Source organism: Taudactylus pleione, unplaced genomic scaffold (genome assembly GCF_031769625.1).
Source record: "Taudactylus pleione unplaced genomic scaffold, aTauple2 ptg000195l, whole genome shotgun sequence".
Classification (NCBI taxonomy): domain Eukaryota; kingdom Metazoa; phylum Chordata; class Amphibia; order Anura; family Myobatrachidae; genus Taudactylus; species Taudactylus pleione.
In genome coordinates this window covers 3,707,559-3,733,623 of record NW_028284597.1, presented here as the reverse complement: position 1 = coordinate 3,733,623, position 26,065 = coordinate 3,707,559, and the positions used below count along the sequence as shown (strand labels likewise).

The following is a 26,065-nucleotide window of genomic DNA, read 5'->3' as shown; positions in this document are numbered from 1 at the left end:
ATACAGCCGCAGTCGCACACAGAATACAGGCATGCCGCATATCATTTTAATCATCAGACACTGCTTGTGCGTCCTATCTACATCGTTGTGCAAATAATATGCATTTGAAGGGAAAAGTTGCACAAAAAGACACTCAGTGCTACTGAGTCACGGCATGGCGTGACTGGAATGGCTGTTTAACGCACAAGGAAGATGTATGTGGACACATCTGTAACTATACAATACAGCTCTTCAGGTGTCTCATTCTCTAAACCCGTATAAAACACACAAACCTGCTAGTAATCTGCCTGACCAATCACTGCAGGCCACATCTTACATGTAGTGAACGTACTGATCTTTACCTCTGTTGTCAGCAGCCACCTACTGAGACTATTTTGGAGGACATTAGCTGGGGTCTATGTACTGCAGCATCCAAGCATTAGTGATATTAGTCCATGTTCTCACGTTGGCCCCGTCAGCACTACGCCTGGGCTGTGGGTCACTGCTGAGTGGAGGGTGGCATGCTTCCAAATCTTCTTTTTATATTCTAAATGTACCACTGTGGAAAGGTCAGTATAAAAAGAAGTAGATCAGCGACACAAATATGTTTGTGTGAGCGAGCCTGCATTTCTATTTTTGTTTTCTATGTACCGCCTTGGTTCCCCTAGCAGGATCCAATCTATTTATTATTTCAGTTGCCCAGCTAGGACAGATAAACATTAATAGACCGGGGAGCATGTAATACTCAAAACTAAATATTTTGGTAACTCTGAGCTTAATTTAATGTTACAAAGCAAATATTTTTGTGGATGTCTGAATGGACTTGGGCAATAAAACAGCCCTGGCATACAGATCACAGCAGAACACAATTGTGCAAATGGCCCATTCCACCATCCAATGGTTCTCAGATCTACAGTATCCTAATAATATCCTAATAATGGCAGGGCTGGGGGCAGACTGAGTTAGTGAAGCCCATTTTCACAATATTGTTTATTATTGGACCATAAGGACTGATGCTGAGTTACAAGTAAATCAGGTGTACTTTGCTGAAATGAAACGTGCACAGAAAACACGCCCATATACCATGTTATACCAAGATGCCACCAGTCACCAGTCATTATCAACAGCGTGCAATTGCACCTACCCTATATTAGGTGCAAATGATACGCCTCTAAACTAGGAATGTGCAGGCTCGGATTAGTTTGAATTTTCCCGCCAAGTTCTGATTTTTCCCGCCAACAATCGGGTCTCAGAAAGATGCAAAACGTCATCTTTCATGGACTTTTGTCCATGAAAGATGATGTTTGTCCATGAAAGATGACGTTTTGCCTCTTTCTGAGACCCGATTGTTGGCGGGAAAAATCCGAACTTGGCGGGAAAATTCGAACTAATCCGAGCCTGCACATCCCTACTCTAAACAGGCGTATTGTCACTGATGTCCAGCTTTGGTATAGCCCACATTTGTGTGAACAATTCCTTACTGAACGTTGCCTATGTGAGAACGCCCTGTTACAATCCAGTTATGCCACTTTGTAACTGTAGATACGATCGATGCGTATGACACTAAGTCGCCAGTAGATGCGCACTTCCTCGAGCCTGCGCTGTGCAAATGTACACAATGTTTGCTCTGCAAATGGGCGTGCGTTCAACTACGCGTCTGCCCCATGTCTTTTTAGAAGTGGAAATGTTGCCCATAGCAACCAATCAGCTTCTAGCTATTATCTTCTAGAGGTGCTAATTAAATGTTAAGTAGAAGCTGATGAGTTGCTATGGGCAACCTCTCAATTTCTAAAAACTCTCACTTTAGTAAATTTACCCCCTAAAGCAGTGGTTCCCAAACTTTTTTGAATCACAGCACCCTTGAGTATCAGCATTGTTTTTATGGCAACCCTAAGCCAAAATTTGTTATAGAGAAATTCAGAAAAAAATTTAGTAAAGTGAAGTAAATTGTGCTTACCTGTCATCCTTAGGTTCAGTTATGCGGTGGTGGACAGGTTTGTGCTTCTGTTTGTCCACATATTTACATTACATTGACCATAAAGAATTTGATTGGTGCTAGACCACCAACCTGAGGCCCCCCTGCAAGTGTCCCGAGGCACCCCAGGGTGCCGCAGCGTACAGTTTGGGAACCACTGCCCTAAAGTCAATTGCGAAGCACTGTATAACATAAAGGAACAATAAGATAGTAAGCCGATACATTACATAACACAGCATTACATAAACACACATCGGTACATGTTAAAACGAGTTCCCATAATCAGTCTATTTCATTCAGTGTCATTTATTAAAGTGATCATTTATGTGGTGCTTTAAAAAGGGTAGCCAGTGATGTCCAAACAACCCCCCTTAAGATCAAAAAGAGATAAACACAAAATAAATGATCAAACAAAACACATGGATATTAACCCACACAAAAGCCGTATGTTGCTATGCTGATCTTTTTTATTTATATATATATGTTACTTTCTCATGTAAACAGTTTTTTAGGCACACGGTAACAAAAGCTCTATAGCAACAAACACAATTAAACAATGTTTCGCTTCATTTCACATTGGCTTCAGTTACAGACCGTATAATAATTAAGGCAAACTGAGGAATGACGTGTGAATCCAGAGATGAAAATAACAAGAGAAAAAAACTTTAAAAATACTTTGCATCTGCAAATATCTGGTTAGCCTAGGATGACCCAGAAACTATCAGTAATACTATTTGTCAGTGGAGTGACGATAATTCCCCAAGTTTTAGTATGCACAGTGGTAATGAGATATATGTATGTGTGTGTGTATATATATATATATATATATATATATATATACATATTACAGGTCAAGGTAGGTTAGCAATCTTGTTAATGGTTGTTTGGATAATGAAATTACTGTTAGCACATTCTGTCTGTGGACCTGATTTAGAGGTGTGCGCTAACCCGATGCTTCCCAGCTCAGGATGCGATGTTTGGGAGGCGAAGTGGGGGTGTTCCCGGAAACAGGAGGAGACGAGGCCAGGGTTTGCCTCACAAACTGCCAGGACCCAGCCCGCAGCCTGGCCAAAGGGGCAACCCTAGACATACAAATATAACTATGGAATCATGCTCCCCACCGGTTCTGAGCAGATCATTCCTTTGTGTGTTCCTGCTGGACAAAGAGAGCAATTGGATATAAACTGTATTCTATACTGTACAACTACGCTACAGGTAGAATTTATAATAATTTAGACAGTAATGTAGCAATAAAGGGGAAAGTAGATTTGACATTGTCCAAGGACCTGTCCTGCAACCTCTATACAGTATGTTGTTAGTCTATACATCTCACACGCAGGAACAAAAGGTGGTGGGTATGAGAAGGGCACATGAGGTAAGGGAATAAGTCATGATGGCAGACAGGCAACAAGGGAGGGGGAGGCATGAGATTTGCAACAAGGACAGACGGAAAACATGGCAGGCACAGAATGGGGGGAAAGGAATGATTAGGATACACAAGTCAGCATACTTAAGAGAGACCCCAGAAATGCATCCAGCATGGGTGGACCATCCTTGGACAAGCTGTATCTGATATGTTTGTTGGTTGTTATTAGCGTTAGCAGTTGTGTTGATGGGTCTGAGCTCATATTTCCACCAAGGCCCAGAGGCAAAGGGGCCTTCAAAGAGGCAAAGGGGCCTTCAAGTACTTCACTGAATGTAGATTAATACCACATGACACAAATATATAAAGAGACATATGTATACTGGCCAGGTACTCTGTAACATGGCTTTCTGGCTCTAGAGCAAATAAGAGTGCAATACTGCAGTGTTCACTCACAGCACTGTATATTATGCTGCCATTAACTAATCTACAGATGTGTCCATACACATCTATCCTCCGTGTGCTACAAGTCGCATTACACATAATGCGTGAGCGCCATGCGACTCGGTAGCACAGAGTGTCTTTTTGCGCAACTTTTTCCCTTAAAAAGTGCCAGCGGCCGCACACAGAATATAGGCATGCCGCATAGCATTTTAATCAGCAGAAGCTGCTGGTGCGTTCTATTCATAACGCTTAGTGAATAAAATGCATTTTAAGGGGGGACGTCGCACGAATAGACGATCAGCGCTACCGAGTAGCGCGACTAAAAGGACTGTTTAATGCGCAAGGAGGCTAGATGTACGTGGACACATCTGTATCTGTCTGTCCCAGGTTACACCTATGGGCTGGGTCTGTAGACCTCCCTCTGTGGGGAACTGCAGCCAAACATTATTACTATTCTTGCTGAGTGAAAACAGATCATTCCAGGGAGAAAATACAAATAAGGTATAATACATTGTCACATTTTAAAAAAGTCCAGCTATTTAGGTCTGTATTCCATTTTTTTTAATGACAGTGATCCTGGAAATAGTGCACTTGACATGTGGTATTATTTTTGGTATTTTCTAAGCTAAATTAAAATATCAATAATAATTTTGGTTTAGAGTTAGGCTCAATACCCCTTTATCCTACATATTTTGTAGATAGAACTAGTTCACAGGAAAGAGGACTATTAATTCACTGGGAATGCGTGTTGTCACTGAGGTATGACAGAACCAAAGGTGGCATTTATGCTGCTCTACATGTAATTGTGCAGAAAGGTAATTAATACTGCAACCAATCAGGTACTCACTTTCATTTTCTGAAATGTGCTGTCAGCAAGAATCTGACTGGCTGATGGGAAACACTACCTATTGTTGACAATTTCACATTGAACAGTTTTTAGAAGTGTTTTCCGGTGTGCGTTGGTGATAATTCTTGTTCTCTGTGAATTGATAGTCTACAGTCTCATAAAAATTGGTCCAGCTTTAAAATGGCTGCCTACACTTGGTATGGGTGCAGGTCTGAATATCACTGGGAATTTGTTGTCGTGGAGGAGGAGGGACCCACTTGCGCGGGAGCGAGGTAAGTATACTTTGGGTGCAGGGTGTGCAGTGCGGGGCCCGTGAACACTGCACACTCTGCACCCATATGGTTGCTGGAATGTCCGATGGTGTGGCCGATGTCTGATCGATGGAGCGCCTTTGTGCGAACATCGCCGGACTCACGCTCTCAGTAGGATGCCCTTCAGCTGCGGTACAGACGCAGTAGATGCTGCCCCAAAAGGCACAGCCGCTACTGCCTCCACCTCTGAATCACCCCCACAGTTTGGCCTTGAAATAGGAGTTAGGCAAACTATCATGTCATCAAGGGCTTGTAGACATGTACACACTTTCTCTTAAGACATTACAGCTCTTTGAATACTGGCCTTTTTCACATTTATTCATATAACAAACATTATCTCAATACTGACCCCTAGTAAAAGACAAGATTAGCACCAATAGGGAAGGTGTAACATTATTTGGTCATTTTTAGTCATGCTAGTATCACACTTATGGGTCTGATGAGTTAGGTGCAAGTTTGCCTGAGTGCAGAACTTGGAGTTGAGCAAACCATGTTGCAATGTAAGGGGTGTCATTTTTGGCATGCAGTGGAAATACTATATGCTCTTAAATGGTGTAAACTTACAGGCCAGCTCTATTTCAGCTTTTAAGAGTTGGGCTAGGCTGTGCCACATCATAAACCACTGGAGGGGGCTCTATTAATCATCACTAGCTCTGTCTCCTCTTTGTTACGCTCCTCTCCAGTAGGCCACATTCATACACGGCTAAGCCACCACCTATCCATGCAGCGTAGCACACCTTCCTGCTTAAGTGCCAAACAACAGAAATAGGCCCTGACCCGTTAAACTCCGCCCAATCTGCCCAAACCCCGCCCTAACCTATCCAGAAATGTCAACTTTTCGGCAAAACTCATGGACCTCTAAGCGGGACTGTCCATAATCTGGACAATTGGGAGGCATCATTTTCAACTGCAACTACTGTATGCAGAACACCCACCCAGGTAGACAATGCTGTGATGTGATTGTAAATGTATGAAATAACAAGTAAATTACACCAAAGATTCCTATAATGCCAGTATAACCATAACTACAAATGCAATATTTAAGGAACTTAGACTTATAGTCAAATGTCTGTTTTGTAAATATTTTTTAACAAAGAGTTCATCTTACACAAATTATGAGGTAAACCTAATGGATTTAATCATTTTAAAATTAAAAGCTACTAAAAAAAGTATTGACACTACAAGTAATAATTATAGTAAAGCTGATATTTTTTTTCAAATGAGGTATCTTCTTGCCAGATTATTCAAATCAGTATAAAGCATGGCTGAAGGTATATTTGTGGAGGTAACTTTACTCTGAACACTTTAGCCAGAAAACTGAAGTACAGTAAAGAACACATACTTTAGGACTTGATTTTTTTCAAGGGATGGAGACATGTGACAAGGGATGGAATGACAGTGTGACAAGGGATGGAATGACAGTGTGACAAGGGATGGAATGACAGTGTGACAAGGGATGGAATGACAGTGTGACAAGGGATGGAATGACGGTGTAACAAGGGATAGAATGAAGGTGTGACAAGGGATGGAATGACAGTGACAAGGGATGGAATGATGTCAAGGGATGGAATGACAAGGGATGTTCAGGGATGAAATGACGATGTAACAAGGGATGGGATGAAGGTGTGACAAGGGATGAAATGACGATGTAACAAGGGATGGGATGACGGTGTGGCAAGGGATGGGATGACGGTGTGGCAAGGGATGGGATGACGGTGTGGCAAGGGATGGGATGACGGTGTGGCAAGGGATGGGATGACGGTGTGACAAGGGATGGAATGATGGTGTGACAAGGGATGGAATGATGGTGTGACAAGGGATGGAATGATGGTGTGGCAAGGGATGGAATGACAGAGACAAGGGATGGAATGACAAAGGATGTTAAGGGATGAAATGACGATATAACAAGGGATGGGATGAAGGTGTGACAAGGGATGGGATGAAGGTGTGACAAGGGATGGGATGATGGCATGACAAGGGATGGAATGACGGTGTGACAAGGGATGGAATGAAGGTGTGACAAGGGATGGAATGAAGGTGTGACAAGGGATGGAATGAAGGTGTGACAAGGGATGGAATGATGTCAAGGGATAGAATGACAAGGGATGTTAAGGGATGAAATTAAGATGTAACAAGGGATGGGATGAAGGTGTGACAAGGGATGGGATGAAGGTGTGACAAGGGATGGAATGACGGTGTGACAAGGGATGGAATGACGGTGTGACAAGGGATGGAATGATGGTGTGACAAGTGATGGAATGACGGTGTGACAAGTGATGGAAGGATGGTGTGACAAGGGATGGAATGATGTCAAGGGATGGAATGACAGTGTGACAAGGGATGGAATGATGATGTGACAAGGGATGGAATGGAGATGTATTAAGGGATTGAATAAAGGTGTTACAAGGGATGGAATTAAAGGATGACTAGGGATGGAATGAAGGTGTGACAAGGGATGAAATGAAAGTGTGACAAGGGATGAAATGAGGGTGTGACGAGGGATTGAATGAAAGTGTGACAAAGGATGGAATTAAGATGCGACAATCTAGTCCTCTAACTTGAGAGAATGGCATAAGGCTTTTTTAACGAGAATAAACCTACTTGGCACATCCCTGTACCCTAGACTTTTCTAGGGTTAACTCGCTGTGGTAAAATTTTGAAGAGGATGACTATATGGCACAAATACGAAACGTACTAATACTGAAAAAGGGTTGGCACTTCAGTTGAGGTGGCAGTTCTGCTCACTGGCAGCATTTAGTCAATAGCCCTGGAATGGGCAACTGAGGCAGCCTTTACTGCCTCAGCTGCTGGATAAGCCAGCATTGCATTTGTTCAATATTCTGTCATACAACAATATGAATGGTCCCAAACTGATGACTGTTCTAAGCCCTCTGGTAGCAAAGAGTTTAAGGGTCCATATAGTAGATCTTAATATTTTTTTCCTGTGTGGCTTGATATACTATTACAGGCTAATCTCACACAGTGCTACACTAAAGGCTGCCAAGTAGGCACTTACTGCCACGTTATACACAACATTGTTCAACAGTTTATACAGTAAGTAGCTCAGCTCACTGCAGACAAATACAACACACACTGTACTACAGCAGGTTTGTTCACTGATGCACAGAATTGAGTTTTTCAGTCATCAAAACTTGTACCAGTCGCGGGGGCTATCACTGGATGAAAGGCATTCGTTCCTTGTTTTCAGTGTCCCCCTCGTGGTCCTCCTCTTCCTCTCCTGCCTCACTGGTTTCTGTACTGTCATTGGCCATCTGCAGACAAATGAAAGCACTGTGAGCTGAGCTGGTGCACCCATTATGCAACCAAGTCCATTGCCTAGGGCAGTTGAATCTACAGGGGTCAGCTTGAGAAATCAAATGTAATCTGTTAACTAGAGGCTATGCAACATCTAAGGAGAGAACATCTCCACCAGGAGAGGCATGGCTAAGGAGCTACCTGCAGTCCCGGCGGTACGATTTGGTGTTTTTCTTTACACACGAACTGTCCTGTGTGCCTCACGCGCTCATCTGGAAAATGTCATTGAAATGACATTAATGGACGCACGATGCATCGCATGCACTAAATTTACGGTACGATCTGCACACGATACGATGGACAATATGGCCTGCACATTGGATCATACGATCCGATTTAGGAGCTGCGGGAGCGTGCATCGGATCGTATCCTACTAAAAAAATACACGATTTTCACAAGACCTATCATACAACTTGTCGAAAATCGGCCAATCGGCCTGAAATCGTGCTGGTGTATGGCCAACATTAGAAGCACACTCAGTATTTCAAACAATTACTTGTCAGCACTTGTTCTTCCCTTCCGCAGTCATGTTCCACAATGGCACCTTTCTCTGGTATAGCGCATGGGATGCAGTTATTACCATGACAGCTTGCCTCTCAAAAGTTCAGACTCATAATTTGGGACCCTTAGCCACCTCCCCTTCAAACACCCATTCATTGCAGTGCATCTCCTAATAGAGAAAGAGGAAGTGAGATCCAGTGCTGAAGTTTTTGCTAAATTTTTGTGGGAAGTGATGACTAGATGGCGTAATAAAAATGGGCAAGTATTTACATTTTGAAGAAATAACAGGAAAAGCAGAAGTAAGGAGGGTACAAAATGGCAGTAAATCTGGTCTAGATAATGGAAGAATTTCGGATATGGCTACATTTATTTTATATCCTGCAAAAGAACTAAAAACTGAGATGAGATGTAGAATAGCTGGAATACATGTGGTAGGGTGAGAGATAAAAAGCAACAAGTCATCGGCGAACAAAGATAACTTGACTTCGATAGTACCTATTCGGATACCTTTAAATTTGTTGGTCAGAATGTAGCGCAGCTGCTAGAGGTTCCAGAACCAATGCAAACAGAAAGGGAGATAAGGAGCAACCCTGCCAGGTACCTCTTTGGATATAAATAGGGAGTGATACATAGTTATTAGCTACTATTCGTGAAGAGGAGGATATATTTAGCACTTGAATAAGTGACAAAAATTGGTGAGGGAAATCCAAATCTGCGGAGCTGAGCATGCTATTTGCACTAACGTAGAAGAGCCTTTCCTGGACCAACTTAAAGTGTGTGGTCCCCTTGGACTTTCGATAGCACCTTGATAATACGTTGTATTATCATACCTCCCAGCTGTCCCGCTTTTGGTTGGACAATCCTGAAATGATGGGACTGTCCTGCAGTTCAGCTCATTTGTCCTGATTCCAGATCAGTGGTGAGAAAATATGAGATATGGTAAGAACTTACCCTTGTTATCTCTATTTCTACGAAGTCCATAGGGTTCCACAGGATACCTTGGGTATAGGTGTGACGTCAGTCGCAGGGCACCAAAGAGTTAAGCTTTCAGCCTCCCAGGATGCACTAGGTCCCCCTCCTATACCCCGCCCCCGGGCCAAGGCACCTCAGTTAGTTACCAAGCCATAGGCCGGAGGAGGAGAAGGAAGAGAGAGAACAAAGATCTGGACACATACAAGAATCACATTCTCACCAGAGGGAGACGGAAAACCGGTGACCAGAGCAAAGCCCATCTGCAGCACAGGTGCGACAGGGCGGGAGTCCTGTGGAACCCTATGGACTTCGTAGAAATAGAGATAACAAGGGTAAGTTCTTACCATATCTCATATTTTCTACTTCAGGGTCCATAGGGTATCCACAGGATACCTTGGGGATGTCCCAAAGCAGTATCCTTTAAGGGTGGGGACGCTCCTGTGCAGAAAGGAGAATCCGCCGCCCGAAGGAAGCATCCTGAGAGGCGAAGGTGTCAAACCTGTAATACCTCACGAAGGTATGGACAGAAGACCACGTAGCAGCCTTGCAGATCTGAACTGCCGAGGCACCACGTCGAGCTGCCCACGAAGGACCCACAGACCTAGTGGAATGAGCCTTCAGAGAAGGAGGGACCGGTAGGCCTTCATGAAGATAAGCTTCAGAAATAGCCATACGGATCCAGGCTGCCAAAGTTTGCTTTGAAGCAGGCCAACCCTTTTTACAGAAGCCATAGAGGACAACAAAGCGTCCGACTTCCTAAACAAAGAAGTGCGGTCAACATAAGTCCTTAAGGCCCGCACAACATCCAAAAAGGCCTCACCCACGGAAAGACCCGGTGAGTTAAAGGCCGGAACAACTATTTCCTTGTTAACATGAAACTGGGAAACAACTTTGGGAAGAAACTCGGGCCGAGTGCGGAGCACTGCCCTGTTCCCATGAAAAACCAAGAAAGGGGGTCTACAAGAAAGAGCCCCTAACTCAGAAACACGTCTGGCTGAAGCAACGGCCAGAAGGAAAACAGTCTTAGCTGTTAGCCATTTAATATCCACTGAGCCCAGTGGTTCAAACGGCGGTCCTTGGAGAGCCCTCAGGACCACAGCCAAATCCCAAGGCGCCACAGGTGGAACAAAGGGCGGCTGAATACGGAGAACACCTTGCATAAAGGTGCGCACATCCGGGATTGTAGCAATCCTACGGTGAAACCAGACAGATAGGGCCGAAACCTGTACCTTCAAAGAAGCAAGGCGAAGCCCATGATCTAGTCCCGCTTGCAGGAAGGCGAGAATCCGAGACAGACGAAACTCCCGCGGTGCATAACCTCTCGGTCGACACCACTGGAAGAACATATGCCACACGCGATGGTATATCCTCGCGGAAGACGGTTTCCGAGCTCGTAACATGGTACGCACCACAGAGCTGGAAAACCCCCAGGACCTCAGCATGGCCGTCTCAACAGCCACGCCGCCAAAGACAGCCGAGTCAGGTCCGGGTGAAGACAAGGACCCTGAGACAGAAGGTCCGGTCGTAGCGGCAACCGCAGAGGACTGTCCACGGACAGACCCTGAAGGTCTGAGAACCAGTGCCGTCTGGGCCACGCGGGAGCTATCAACAGGAGCGTCCCTCCTTCCTGTTTGAATTTCCGGATTACCCGTGGAAGAAGGGAGACCGGAGGGAACAGGTATGCGAACCTGAACGTCCACCGGACGGACAGAGCATCCACCAGAGACGCCCCTTCGTCTCTTGTGCGAGACCCGTACACCGGCAACTTGTTGTTGTGCCGGGACGCCATGAGGTCGATTTCTGGAAGACCCCACCTGTCCACCAGTAGTTGAAAAACGTCCGGGTGCAGGGACCATTCCCCTGGATGAACGTCCTGGCGACTTAGAAAGTCCGCCTCCCAATTTAGCACTCCCGGGATGAAGACCGCTGATATGGCCGGAAGATTGCGCTCCGCCCAAACCAGGATCCGAGAGACCTCTACGAGAGCCGCCCGACTGCGAGTTCCTCCTTGCCTGTTTATGTAGGCCACGGTGGTAGCATTGTCCGACTGGACCTGCACCGGGTGACCCTGGAGAAACCGCTGTGCCTGCAGGAGAGCATTGAAGACCGCACGGAGTTCCAAGATATTTATTGGAAGCTCCGCTTCTGTCGGTGTCCACCTGCCCTGGAACAAGTGTGGACCCGAAACTGCTCCCCAGCCCCGAAGACTGGCGTCCGTTGTCAACAGGACCCAATTTGGAACCCAGAACGGACGTCCCTTGTTGAGGTGGGTCGTCTTTAACCACCACGCAAGGGACAGGCGAACCTCCGGGGTGAGCACAATCGTCTGGAACTTCAGAGACTGAGGCAGCCCGTTCCACTTGGACAGGATCAGGTGCTGCAGAGGTCTGGAGTGAAACTGGGCGTATTCCACCATGTCGAACACCGACACCATGGAGCCCAGTAACCTCATCGCCGAGTGTAAGGACACCCGGCGGCTGTGCAGACAACTGCGCACCCTTGACTGTAAAGCAGAGATCTTGTCCTCCGTCACGAAGATCCTTTGCTGTCCCGAGTCCAATAAGGCTCCAAGATGCAGAATCCTCCGAGACGGGATTAGAGTGGACTTCTGCCAGTTGATTAGCCAGCCGTGCCATTGCAGCAGTGCAATGGTCAGGTCCAAGTGGTGTAACAGGAGCTCTGGAGATCCTGCCACCAATAACAGGTCGTCCAAGTACGGCAACATGCGGACTCCTTGCAGCCGCAGAGAAGCCGCCATGACCGCCATAGCGTCCTGTAAGTTCAATGACACCATGTAGTCCCCAGGTTCCAGCGCCAGAATGATGGACCGTAGGGTCTCCATCCGAAACTTCGGGACCCGCAAAGACTTGTTGAGTGCTTTGAGGTTGAGAATCGGACGATATGACCCATTGGGTTTCTGTACCAAAAATAGATTTGAATAGAAACCCTGGCCCCTCTGGGAGAATGGAACAGGCACTATAACTCCAGCCTGGAGCATAGTGTGCAATACCTTCCGCAGCTCCGTAGCCTTGTTCCGGTCTGATGGTAGACCCGTGGTGAAGAATCGAGCCGGGGGTCTGTGCCGGAAGGAGAGAGCGTACCCGTGAGAGACCACCTCCAGAACCCAAGTGTCTGTCGTAGTGAACGACCAACACCGGGAGAACTGCAGCAGGCGGCCTCCCACCCTGGGATCCCCCAAGGGGAGACCCGGACCGTCAGGCCGCAGGCTTGTCATCTGGCTTGGGGGCCGGACGTCTGGTACTCCATGCCTGTTTCCGGGGCTTGACCGATTTCTTAGGGCCAGCCTGTCGAGGAAACGACTGTGGTTTGGGCCTGCCCTGGGCCCTAGATGACCGAAAGGACGATGGTCCAGAACCAGAAGGAGCAGCTGCCGACGGGAGACAAGCAGATTTGGCTGCCGCCAGCGTGGCCACAATCTTATCCAGATCCGGACCGAAGAGAACTTCTCCGGTAAACGGCAACGCTTCCAGACCTTTCTTGGATCTGCGTCCGCCTTCCAGGATCGCAGCCACAAGGTGCGACGAGCAGCTACCGCTGCTGAAGAAATTCTAGACACCAGAGTACTAATGTCTAGAGCCGCCTCGTTGATGTAGGTGGCCGAATCACGGAGATTGCCAATCAACTCCGCCTGTTCGGCCGGACAGTCGGATTCAAAAGAAGCCTCTAATGAATCCGCCCAGCGCTCCATCGCTCTGGCAACCCAGCAAATGGCCATAGCCGGCCGTGCTGCCCCCCCTGCAAGGGAATAAGCGGACTTCAGGCAGATTTCTACCTTGCGGTCCGTAGCATCCTTAAGGGAGGACATGGATGGCATCGGCAATGTGGCACTACGGACAAGACGGGTCACGTGAGAATCCACCTGTGGAGGGGATTCACACTTAGCAAAATAATTATCCGCGAACGGATAAGCCACCGCCAGGCGTCTCTGCGGCTGGTATCTTTTGCCAGGTTGTTTCCACGCCTCCTCTAAATTGTCCACCAACTGACCCGAAAGAGGAAAGACTGTGGCATCGCCCTTCACATCTTTGAAAAAGGCATACTTAGATTTAGCCGCTGGGGGAACTTCGTCCTCAATCACCAAGGCTGTGCGGACCGCCCGAATAAGTCCAGGAATATATACTTTGGACTTAGCATCAGCGTCCTTAGTATGGAAAGGTTCCTGATCGTAAGGATCCAGAATCTCCCCATCATCAGACGTCCCTTCGTCATCCTCCTAAGGAGCGGACAGAGACGCCACCGGCCTTTTATGAGGCCGCATCACAGACTCCCCTTGCAACACATCCGACAAGTGCTGTACAGAACTCGTCAGGGAGTTAACCCACGCTGGCTCCTGAGAACCCGGGAGCGGGGAAATAGGGAGACTGTGGGGTACCACCAATTGTCGTGGGAACCCCTGCATGGGTGACGACACCACAGACTGCTGGGACAAACCCATCGGAGTAAACGCGGGCTGCAGAGCTAACTGGCCCACTAAAGCTGTTAACGCCTGAGCGAAACAAGCCCAGGGCGGCTCCTGTACCGGTGCTGTAACCGTAATAGGCCGCGCCATGGACAAACACTGCCGGCAAAGGCCCTCCGCGCTACCCTCCCCCTCCGCTAACGGTACTTTGCACGTGGTACACTGTAGCCGGAGGGGAAAATCACTTTCAGACATGATGGCACCACGTATGTGACCTCTCTCACCAATTAAGTATTAAATAGGCGAGAGACCACCCTGCAGCACCGCACCGCAAGGGCTTTAGCAGAAAGAACAGGGACAGTAATAAAGCTGACAGTTTAGAGAAGAAAAGTTACAGGCAGCGCTAGCACAGTCACATACAATGCAGAGAAATAACAATTCCTGCACTAACAGCGCTGATCACTCAACTACACAGACACAGGGCCTGGTAGGACACAGCGCTGCATACACAGACCTGAGCCACAGCGGAGGAGAGGTATGCGGGGGGACCCAGACCACGATGCTTCCTTCCAGACTTCCAGCAGCGTTCACCATGCGTTGCAGAGAAGATGGCCGCCGAGGAGCAGAGAGAAGCTGGCCTGGGGGAGGAGCGCTGACACAGGACCAGTCAGCACAGTGCAGAGAGGGCTGTGTGCAGCGGGGGAGGCGCCGGCTGTGAGACAGGGAAGGCGCGCTCCCCTGGCATGCATTTAACCCCTGGGACGCCGCAGCGCTACCGCTCTGCTGCGGTCCGCTGTCCCAGGGGGTAGTGGAAGCGCAGGTTGGTCGCCTGGCTCCACGCTGCAGCCAGTCCCCAGGGAGCCCCCTGCCTGGGGACTTAGGACCATGTGATCAGCGGGGACCCACCGCGGGACCCCGCTGCTTACCTCTGTCCCCCTTAAATCCGGCCATGGTCCGGAACATCTGGGGTCACCGCTAGCTGTGACCCCAGACGCCCACCAGCATCCCCGGATCAGTACCGGCGTTCTGGTACCGGCGGGGTGTAGGGAAGACAGCATGGACGTCAGGACTGACTGTCCATGCTGTTCATCCAGATGTGCAGCCACAGCTGCATGAAGAAAAAGCTTCAGGGGCTCTTCTAGCCCCCACTCCAACAGGTGCACCCGACTCCGGCCGGGCACCAAACTAAACTGGGGTGCCTTGGCCCGGGGGCGGGGTATAGGAGGGGGACCTAGTGCATCCTGGGAGGCTGAAAGCTTAACTCTTTGGTGCCCTGCGACTGACGTCACACCTATACCCAAGGTATCCTGTGGATACCCTATGGACCCTGAAGTAGAAATGTCCTGCTGATGGGCGCCCCTTCAAGGCCATACCACTGTCACATGTGCGCAGCATTGAATGGTATGTTCTTAGGAGAGGGGAAGGGGGGCTGGAAATGGCGAGATCTTTGGAAGCGATCAATCAGTTCCCAGGTAGATGCTGCTTTCCTATGAGTGACATGGCCACGCCCCATCTTGCACATACTGTGCCGATTTGAAGGACTTGGAAGGTGTGTCTTACTGACAGCCTTTTTAATAGTTTATGATATTATCATGCCGGAACAATATTTTAGGACCAGAATGACAATCTAATCAGTTTATAATCCAAACAGAAACAACAGTGAATTAGGCTGTCTGAGACCATAGTGGATAATATTTTGGTAAACTGGCTGCTAGAGAAGAAAGCACCTTTTATCTTGCCCATGTGGTACAATGGCAACATCCCAAATCGACAATGCTCAGATCTATTCCGGACTTGATGTTATATGTAAACACAAATTCAGAGTATAATTGGTGAAATGTCCTTTTGTTTGCACACTGTAACAGTGTGTTGTAAAATCAAAGTACACATCAACAGTGTCAGCCTGGGTTAACTCACGGCTCCAAGAAAATGATTTATTTATTCTGTAACATTGAACACTGAAAAGCTGTTAGCGGTCTGTAATATTTGGCTGCTGTCGTACTGGAGGAGGGTACGGGACATATTCAGCTCAGATCAGTTTTTATAATTGACAGGTTTATTCACAATGGGGGACATTTATGTAAATCAGGGGGCAGCAGAAAGAAATAAGTCTGTGTTTTTTTTTAGAGTCTCAGTTTCTCAGTTTATTTTTAATGCGTAAAAGACTCCTGCACCATTTCTATACCAGCGCTAACTGTTTGCAATTTCCAAGTCCCACCAAAAAGGCAAAGGATATCTTGGAAATGTGTTGTAAAATCGCTGGGAAGTGCTGCCCAAGGTATGAGCCTATAATGTGAGAATACATGAGTCACACCAGTCGCAAAGGAGGACAAAGAAGGTGCATCTTCAGAACGGAAATGTTGGATGTTGTGTGCAGCAGTTTTGGCACAGGTAACTTTGCCTCGAAGTTGCTGTCAACAACAGTCTACCCTAATGTGCACACAGTGAAGGCAGCCATTTTGTGCACTAAGATTCATGACAGAGTTTCATCCCACTGATTCACTAAGAACCCAGCGCCTTATGAGTCTTTAAGCTGCAATGTCTGAGCAATGTAGAATGTCATTGAATCCTAATCAATTTATGAGCTGCATACATATAAATTTGTTCAGTCACAAAATGGCTGCCTACCAGTGGCGGATCTTACCTAGGGGCTACGAGGCCCCCCGAGTAAAATCCTCCCCCCCAGTAAAATCCTCCACTTCAGTGAGCCAGTGTAGTCCGTGACTGCACTGGCTACACTGTGATTGGAGGTGGCTTCCTATTGGAAGTGCTACCTGCCAGTCACGCTGAAGACAGGCAGCCAGGGAGAGGTGTCTCCTCCCCCTGGGACTGACAGTGCGGGCTGCGATCAGCAGAGAGCGGCTTCCAGTGGAAGCCGCTGCTCTGCCTTTTGGGCAGCCCTATAGGACTTCTCGGGGCTGCAAACAATGCAGCCCAGGGAAGTTGGTGCTAAGCATGTGCATGTGTGCATGTGTCGGTCCCGACGCATGCTAGATTCATTGAGCAGGCGCCGGGACCCAAGCCAGCAGCAGCGACAGCCCCCCTTCAGGTAAGAGGACAGCTGCTGCTTACACCGTGTCTATGTGACAGACACAGTTTAACCACTGTAGTCCAGCAGAATGATTGTTAAAGTAGCACTTTGTTTGCACTAACCAGAGGGGTTGGGGCCTTTTCCACATCTAGAATTAATTTTCCAATGTTCCCCCTGTCATGGATTCTCTGCATTGCCTCTTTCACCTGGAATAAATACAAATGAAACAAGCTTAGCTTTGAAACACATGAAAGCAGAGGTATTGCAATGATTTATTTTGGTAAACCAAAAATGATTTGTCTTGTACATAAAAGACAGAAGGATAGAGTTTATACTTACCCACATTACACAAGAATTACCTAGACATTGCATACTTCTCCACCTTATGGAAGGGTAATACCAAAAAAAAACCACACACACAGCAAAGAAATAAAAATGGAGACCTTGCCTACGTTTTATAGCCACTTTGTAGCCCTTATTTGACACTAGTGTTCATCATATGTTGTATGTCACTGAGCGAAATAATATACAATAGCTTGTGTGTGTTTATATGTAACCAAATGTATCCACCAAGCTCTCTCACTCCTAGGGCGGGATTCAGGAAGGAGAGAAATGCTGGCAACCCCCCAAAATGCGGGTTTGACTGCATTTCTCATATGCCCCAAGCCCCGGAATGCAATGCACGCTGGTGCTTGGTTACAGTGGGTAACACCATCTTCCTGATGGCGTTACCCATAGAAGCCTATGGGCTTCTATCGGAGAGTGTGGATAGAGGGATTCAATCGGATCCCTCCCAGTACCCCCTCCGCAGCGCGTGCGTCCTTCTGTGCATGCGCAGAAGGACGCCGGGGAGGCTACAGAGTCATAGACCTGGAAGTCCCTCCATAGCAAAGGGCCGCTCTTAGAAACAGAACGGTCCTTTGCGGTGATCGTCATGAATACCGGCGTTACCAACGCCGGCATGCATGTGAAGACCAGTGGAATGCATTGCAAATTTACAAATATTTAAAAACCCAAAACAAAAATTGTGTTAGTAGCCCCAAAAGCACATCGATGTTGATTGATTTTATATTTAAAATTGACCTTTAGTAAATACTCCCCAAGGCCTTCAATGAGTGCATGCTCAGCTTTTTACCAGTATGAGATATCATTGGGACAGGGTCCTAAAGATGTAAGAGGGGCTTCAGCTATCTGTAATGTAAATGGTTGACATGAAAAACACCAGTATTTACTTATTTACACATTTCTGTATCAAGACAAAAAATGTTTGTACCTCTTCCAAGGCCCATAATGAATCGACCAATGGTTTGATCTTCTTCTGATTGTACAAGGAGAATAGTGCATCTACCACCCCTCTTATAACAGCAGCCCGGCCCTGCTTGAATAGCAGGTTTAGGAGTGAGAAGCCCGACATAACTTTGTTTTCTTCATATAACTTGATGGGATTCACTTTTTCCACCTGCCACCACTAAAAAAGTGAAGGTATACTGCGTTAGTCATCGGTATCACATTGGATAGCGATAGCATAGACCAGGGGTGTCAAACTTGAGGCCCTCCAGCTGCAGTGGAACTACACATCCCAGCATGCACTGCTATTAGGGCATGCTAAAACTGGCAGGGCATGCTGGGATATGTATTTCCACAGCTGCTGGAGGGCCTCAAGTTTGACAACCCTGGTTTATCCTATCGCTTTCCAATGTGTTCCATGTGTCATATCTTGCTGGAACCGAAAGAGATAATTCGCTTCACAGGTGTGTTTATGTAATGTGTCCAATTGTACTGTATATTGACTTTTGTACTGCAACAATGAATGCAGTATAATTACAGTGCATCCCAAAAGTATTCACAACGCTTCACTTTTTCCACATTTTGTTATGTTACAGCCTTATTCCGAAATGGAATAAATTAATTTTTGTCCTCAAAATTCTACACACAATACCCCATAATGACAACGGGTGAAAACTTTTGAGATTTTTGCAAATTTAATAAATAAAAAAAACACTAAGAAATTACATGTACATAAGTATTCACAGCCTTTGCTATGATGCTCAAAATTGAGCTCAGGTGCATCCTGTTTCCACTGATCATCCTTGAGATGTTCCTACAGCTTAATTGGAGTCCACCTGTGGTAAATTCAGTAGATTGGACATGATTTTGAAAGGCATACACCTGTCTATATAAGGTCCCACACTTGACAGTGCATGTTAGAGCACAAACCAAGCATGAAGTCCAAGGAATTGTCTGCAGACCTCCGAGATAGGATTGTCTCGAGGCACAAATCTGAGGAAGGGTACATAAAAATATCTGCTGCTTTGAAGGTCCCAATGAGCACAATGGCCTCCATCATCCGTAAATGGAAGAAGTTCGGAACCACCAGGACTCTTCCTAGAGTTGGCTGGCCGTCTAAACTGAGCGATCGGGGGAGAAGGGCCCTAGTCAAGGAGGTGACCAAGAATCCGATGTTCACTCTGTCAGAGCTACAGCATTCCTCAGTGGAGAGAGGAGAACCTTCCAGAAGGACAACATCTCTGCAGCAATCCACCAATCAGGCCGGTATGGTAGAGCGGCCAGACGGAAGCCACTGCTCAGTAAAAAGCACATAGCAGCCCCCCTGGAGTTTGCCAAAATGCACCTGAAGGACTCTCAGACAATGAGAGACAAAGATTGAACTCTTTGGCATGAATGCCAGGCGTTATGTTTGGAGGAAACCAGGCACTGCTCATCACCAGGCCAATACCATCCCTACAGTGAAGCATGGTGGAGGCAGCATCATGCTGTGTGGATGTTTTTCAGTGGCAGGAACTGGGAGACTAGTCAGGATAAAGGGAAAGATGAACACAGCAATGTACAGAGACATCCTGGATGACAACCTGCTCCAGAGCGTTCTTGACCTCAGACTGGGGCGACGGTTCATCTTTCAGCAGGACAACACCCAATCAAACAGCCAAGATATCAAAGGAGTGGCTTCAGGACAACTCTGTGAATGTCCTTGAGTGGCCCAGCCAGGGGTGTATCTAGGGGTCCAAGCGCCCCTGGCAAACTAAGAGACTGGCACCCCCCTCCAATGACTGCTTCTACTAATAAAAAAAAAAAAAACCACACACTGGGGGTAGTTTAATTCACACATGTGAAGAAATAGGGAGAGTATAATTTTTATTTCTCTTTGTAAAATATATATCTTTTATAGAACTTACTCCATTGCAAACCACTACATATAAATATATTTATGCAAAAAAACACAGGAAAAGCTTAAAAACATTGAATCAAAAACAAACAAAACGCATTATGGGTAACATAATTTACATATATTCAAATTGGGCTATCTATACTGCATTACGCTTTTTAACAACTGATACCTACACTCCACCTTTAATTTACTGGGATAATAGATCTTTTATATTTTCTCACATAAGAATGAAGACAGTCCATATGAATCATGTCTTATTCCCAACACAGGGTCAGCCACCACCTAAAAAGATCTTAGCCAGTCCCCCAAAATGAGATAAACTTAAATTTATTGCACTTAACACTGGGGGTAGTTCAATTTACATGCCTGTAGAAATAGGGAGATATATAAATATATATAATATATTTTTTTCTTTTCAGTTATAACACTTACTACATTAAAAGCACTGTTTATTAATTTCTATATGTCAACAACACAGGAAAAGAGGGTATCAATAACAAACAAGATGCATTGTGGGCAAGATAATTTGCATATATGCAAATTACCTTGCGAATAGAGCCTTGTGATTGATGTGGTGCTTGCACTCTTTTCCTGCACAGTTGACATATTGGAATTAGTGAGTGGTGATTGGTATGTGTTGGGTATTGTGGGGGATGAAATATATTAGGGATAAAAATGTAAAAAATTTACTCTCCCTAATTTTAAATGTTTCTGATACAAAGGGACATATAAGAAGGCTAATACATCATAACAATCAATGGAGAACACTGGTAAGAGCAGAGATGACAGAAATAGACCAGGGATCTTTGCTGCAGCAGCAGGACACTGCTAAGAACAGAGGAGACAGGAGATCATGTGCTAGTGATGTTGGGCTGAAACAGTACCCCCCCCCCCTCGGCTGGCGCCCCTGGCAAGGACCAACCAGGCCAATAGGAATATATGCTCCTGGGCCCAGCCAGAGCCCAGACTTAAATCTGATTGAACATCTCTGGAGAGATCTGAAAATGGCTGTGCAACCGACCTGATCTGGAGCTTGAGAGGTGCTGCAAAGAGGAATGGGTGAAACTGCCCAAAGATAGGTGTGGCATCATGTTCAAAAAGACTTGAAGCTGTAATTGCTGCCAAAGGTGCATCAATGAAGTATTGAGCAAAGGTTGCGTGCATGTGATTTCTTAGTTATGTTAGTTAGTTTTTTTATTAAATTTGCAAAAATCTCAAAAAAACTTTTTACACGTTGTCATTATGGGGTATTGTGTACAGAATTTTGAGGACAAAAATTAATTTATTCCATTTTGGAATAAGGCTGTAACATAACAAAATGTTGAAAAAGTAAAGCGATGTGAATACTTTCCGGATTCACTGTATGTGTATAATTATGAGTTTGGAGTTAGGTTCCCTTAATTCTCCATTGATGATGCTAATACTGAACACTGCCACTTTCTCTTTGCTGTGGTATTCCTGCTACTAGGACTGCCATCGGGGAGGACTACCGGGTCTCTAGTACCGGGCCCGGACAATCAGACAGAGACAGGGGGCCTGCTGTTTTGTACTGCCATGGCCACCGCTGTGAAGTAAAGTTGTTATTATTTTTTGCAACCCGGGCCGGCGCACTCGTGTCATGCCGCTGAAAGGGAGAGAAGGAACCACGGCACGCGGCGTGTGAGGAGGAGCGTCCATGCCAGCCAGAAGAGAAGGTAAGTGTCATGTCCTGCAGGGGCTGGCTGGCAGAGACATAAGGGGGGGCTGGCAGGCAGAGACAAAAGGGGGGCTGGCTGGCAAAGACATAAGGGGGGGCTGGCTGGCAGAGACATAAGGGGGGAGCTGGCTGGAAGAGACATAAGGGGGTCTAGCTGGCAAAGACATAAGGGGGGTCTGGCTTGCAGAGACATAAGGGGAAGGGCTGGCTGGAAGAGACATAAGGGGGAGGGCTAGTTGGCAGAGACATAAGGGGGAGGGCTAGTTGGCAGAGACATAAGGGGGAGGGCTGGCTGGCAGAGACATAAGGGGGGGCTTGCTGGCAGAGACATAAGGGGGGGCTGGCTGGCAGAGACATAAGGGGGAGGGCTGGCTGGCAGAGACATAAGAGGGGCTGGCTGACAGAAACAGAAGGGGGCTTGGCTGGCAGAGACATTACGGGGGCAGGCTGGCAGAGACATAAGGGGGACTGGCTGGTACTGGAGAGGGAGGGTGGCCCTGCCTGTTTTGTCAGTCCAGGGCCCCACAAATTCTGATGGCAGGCCTGCCTGCTACCTAGAACACAGCTAAACATAGGAAGCATTGTACAGATGGAAAAATAAGCCGGTCAGTATACACCAGCATTCACTGCGAATGCAGATAACTCTAGACCACAGGAAACTAGTGCAAGAAGTGATGGGACTGAAAGCACCTTGCAGGAACAAACATAGGAACACGGAACGATGCCTAGTTATCTGCCCTCACTGTGAGAAAGCATTACTTCAGGCTGCTCTTTAGTACCGACTGAGTCATTAATTGTAGCAATTTGCTCTCATGGGGAGAACATTTAATATATTCAGCCCTCTGAAGCTCACCGATCAATACTGAAATGCTTGATGGAAAACTGCTATAAATAAAACAGAAATGTAGAGACTTACCGATTTAGCAAAGCTGAAAAAGCTTTTTGTTTCACCAGTTACCATATTGGAAGAGCCTAGGAGGAAACAGTTGTTAAAGCTTCCAAGTCAATTAACTGCAAATGTCTTATAATGTATGGAAAAAGAGATAAAGAAAGAGAGAAAGAGAGAAAGAGAAAGAGAGAAAGAGAGAAAGAAAGAACTGCACAAGAATTAGTTTTAAACACATACAAGTCGCAGATGAAGCACAACGGAACTTGGCATGAGAAAAAGCCGCTGCCACAGCATGCTGGCACTTCCTACACAGATTTACACCTATTCGCACACAGACTTACAAATGTTGCACATGAAATTGATCAGTGTGATCTAGCATAGTACTGTCACATACTTTGAGCAAGAAAGACACTCAGCGCAGCTGAGTCGCCCGGGACTTGACGTTCCAACAGGGGCTATTTGGCACAACTGAAGCCACAGTGTATGAGGACACATCTCGCACAGTATGTTTTAAATTGTGGGAGGAAATTTAAGGAAATCGATGCAAACACAGGAAGAAAATACAAACTCCACACATACAGGGCCTTAGTGAGAACCAAAAACTTGACCTCAGTGCTGTGATGCAGTAACCTAATCAAAGCGCCACCGTGCTGCCCAAATTCAGTTTGTAACACTATCAAAAAGAACAGCAAAGGACACTATTAAGTAGGGCTGATAGGAAAGGCTGTATGCACCTCTTTGAGCCCTGGATAGGAAGTCTTCTGCAAATCCCTGGCACCATTGGTATGATAGCTTATCCCACCCTATAACTAACTTCCGCCATATACAGTTCAACTTGTTCAATGTGCCGAGACAGTTGATAATAGCCCCAATTTTGACCTTAACCGATCACACGTCAACAGGGTAACAGTTTTACTTGTGCATTTCTATTTAGGTAGTCGTGCTATTCCTTTTGCTATACTGTATAATCACAAAATGACCAGGTTCATTCACATAATGTAATTGCCATTTGGTGTGTGTTATAAAACCAGCGGAATACAGCACGATCAGCTACATGCTATATGCTATACAGGGACCCGCAGTGTGCCGACAGTGACTGCTGCAGTTACCCTCTGGCAATGAAGATGTTAATATGAGGAATGTGATGTATGTGATAATTATGTGGTGATAGCTCAGAGATGAAATGAACAAACTGTTAATTATAAAATGTTCCCTGAAGATTATACAGTATCACTTAGTGTGATATATCTGATGATAAATGCCTCAGGCTGCATGTAGCCGGGAATAAAATATCACAAAGTTTGAAAGGTAAAATGAAGATAAAGAAAACAACATATGGGCGTATTATGTAGAGTTTACAGATCATCACTGAAGCAAATGTCCAATCGTACTTAGGGCCTGATTCAGACCCGCTCGCTAGGAAGCGTTCGCACGCAGGCAGCCGATGTTTGCATTGTGCGCATGTGTATGCATCGCAGTGTGCGATCGGGAAGCATTCGCTCACTGCGCATAGCCAGCCTGGCAGAATGAGTGGCAGGAGAAACCATTTGTGGGTGGTGACAGGGGTTTGTCTTTGAAAACGGGGGAGTGGAGGTGCGAACGCAGGCGTGCCTGAGCATCTTAACGCCGTTTCAGAGGCATGCATAATTAAGACGCAGCGTCATAATACACATCACATGGTTGAAATTCACACTGAAGCACTCGCAGTGCTTGCGGTAGGGTATGGCCAACCACAAGTGCTGCGTTCGCTTCCGATAGTACTCGATGGTACCGATGGTTGCATACACATCCTGGAGATGACGTGCGCAAGTGGACATCTTAAGACAGGCTGGTGGGCATCTTAATACACACCGCAATCGCACGCCAAGACACAGTGGGCGTGCTAATGTCTTGCCGTGCGACCTCCTGCCTTTGCCGGATTTGCATACGCTAGGTGTGTGTGAACGTATCTAGCGAGCAGGTCTGAATCGAGCCCTTAGTTTCACTATACACCCTCTGGGTCCACCTGTGAGGCACTCGCCCGTTGGTGTATTTATAAATTTTATACCTTTGTCGGCAAGATAATCTTTAATCTCAGAGCTGCTAATAACAATGTGTTACTGGATGACTGGATGGTACATACTATTACAGATGTGCCCTCAGACTATTGCTGCAGGCACGCTAAACAGCCCCTCTCAGGGCACCAGGTCCCATGCAACTCTGCTTGCGCCGAGCGTCTTTTTGCCTGAAAATGTGTCTTAGTTGCAATAAGATGTGACTAGGACTCTCCATGAAGACTGCGCTGATTGCTTTGATATGTGACACTTGTATATCTGTGTGCGGTTGAGTCTGAAGCTGTATACGCAGTGCTAAGATGCACCGGCCGCGGCCTTTTGCCACGCCAAGTTCCGTCGTGCTTCATATACAGGCTCAGTGGCACACCGATATACAAGTGTCGCATATCAAATTAATCACTGTCTCTTGGTATGTCTTACTCACATTTTCGGGAGATAAAGACGCTCGGTGCTAGCATAGTCGCACAGGACCTGGCGGCTCACTTGCGCCAGGCGTTTCACACTGCATGGCATATTGAGGCTAGGTGTATGAGGACATATCTGTACCTGCAGTGCCACGTTGCTATATCCTGGGTTAACTGGAGTCAGCCTGTATTTTACCTGGTTTTAATTAGCGTCAGGGCATAAAGTATACTGTAGAGGGTGTTACTGGAGTCAATGAAAACATGTATCATGAAAAAAAGAATGCAGCGTAAATCTTATTAATATTATTATTATTATTATTATTAATAATAATTAATAACAATACATATGTCAGAGATCACAATGGTTTTCAGCAATTGTTGATAATTTGGATGGTGTATTTTGCAAACTGAGGGCCTGATTCAGAGCCGCTCGTAAGCGGCCGCTCGTTCGCTCTGAGCGATGTTCGCACATCTGCGCATGCGTATGGGTCGTAATGCGCATGCGCCAACCAGCGAGTTCCTGCTAATTTGAGTGACAGGATGAGGAGTTTGTGGGTGGTAACAGGGGAAGGGGCTTGAAAACGGGGAGTGGTGATCCGAATGCAGGCGTGCCAAAAGGCCAAAACGGGCGTTTTAAGGGTGTGCATAATTAACAAAGCAGCGTCATCGACCACGTC

The 26,065-nt window shown here is 46.5% G+C and overlaps 1 protein-coding gene across 1 annotated transcript in view; it reads right to left on the bottom strand.

The window, feature by feature from the left end:
• Positions 1–2,411: 2,411 nt before the first annotated feature.
• Positions 2,412–26,065, bottom strand: part of VAT1L (vesicle amine transport 1 like) — an 87,171-nt gene continuing 63,517 nt past the window's right edge. Inside the window, exons 6-9 of the mRNA XM_088476798.1 lie at positions 22,958–23,013; positions 18,432–18,626; positions 17,281–17,364; positions 2,412–8,191 (exon numbers count right to left, since the gene is read on the bottom strand). Of these exons, the coding sequence (XP_088332924.1) occupies positions 8,093–8,191; positions 17,281–17,364; positions 18,432–18,626; positions 22,958–23,013 (434 nt within the window). The 3' untranslated portion in view covers positions 2,412–8,092. The remainder of the gene's footprint in view (positions 8,192–17,280; positions 17,365–18,431; positions 18,627–22,957; positions 23,014–26,065) is intronic.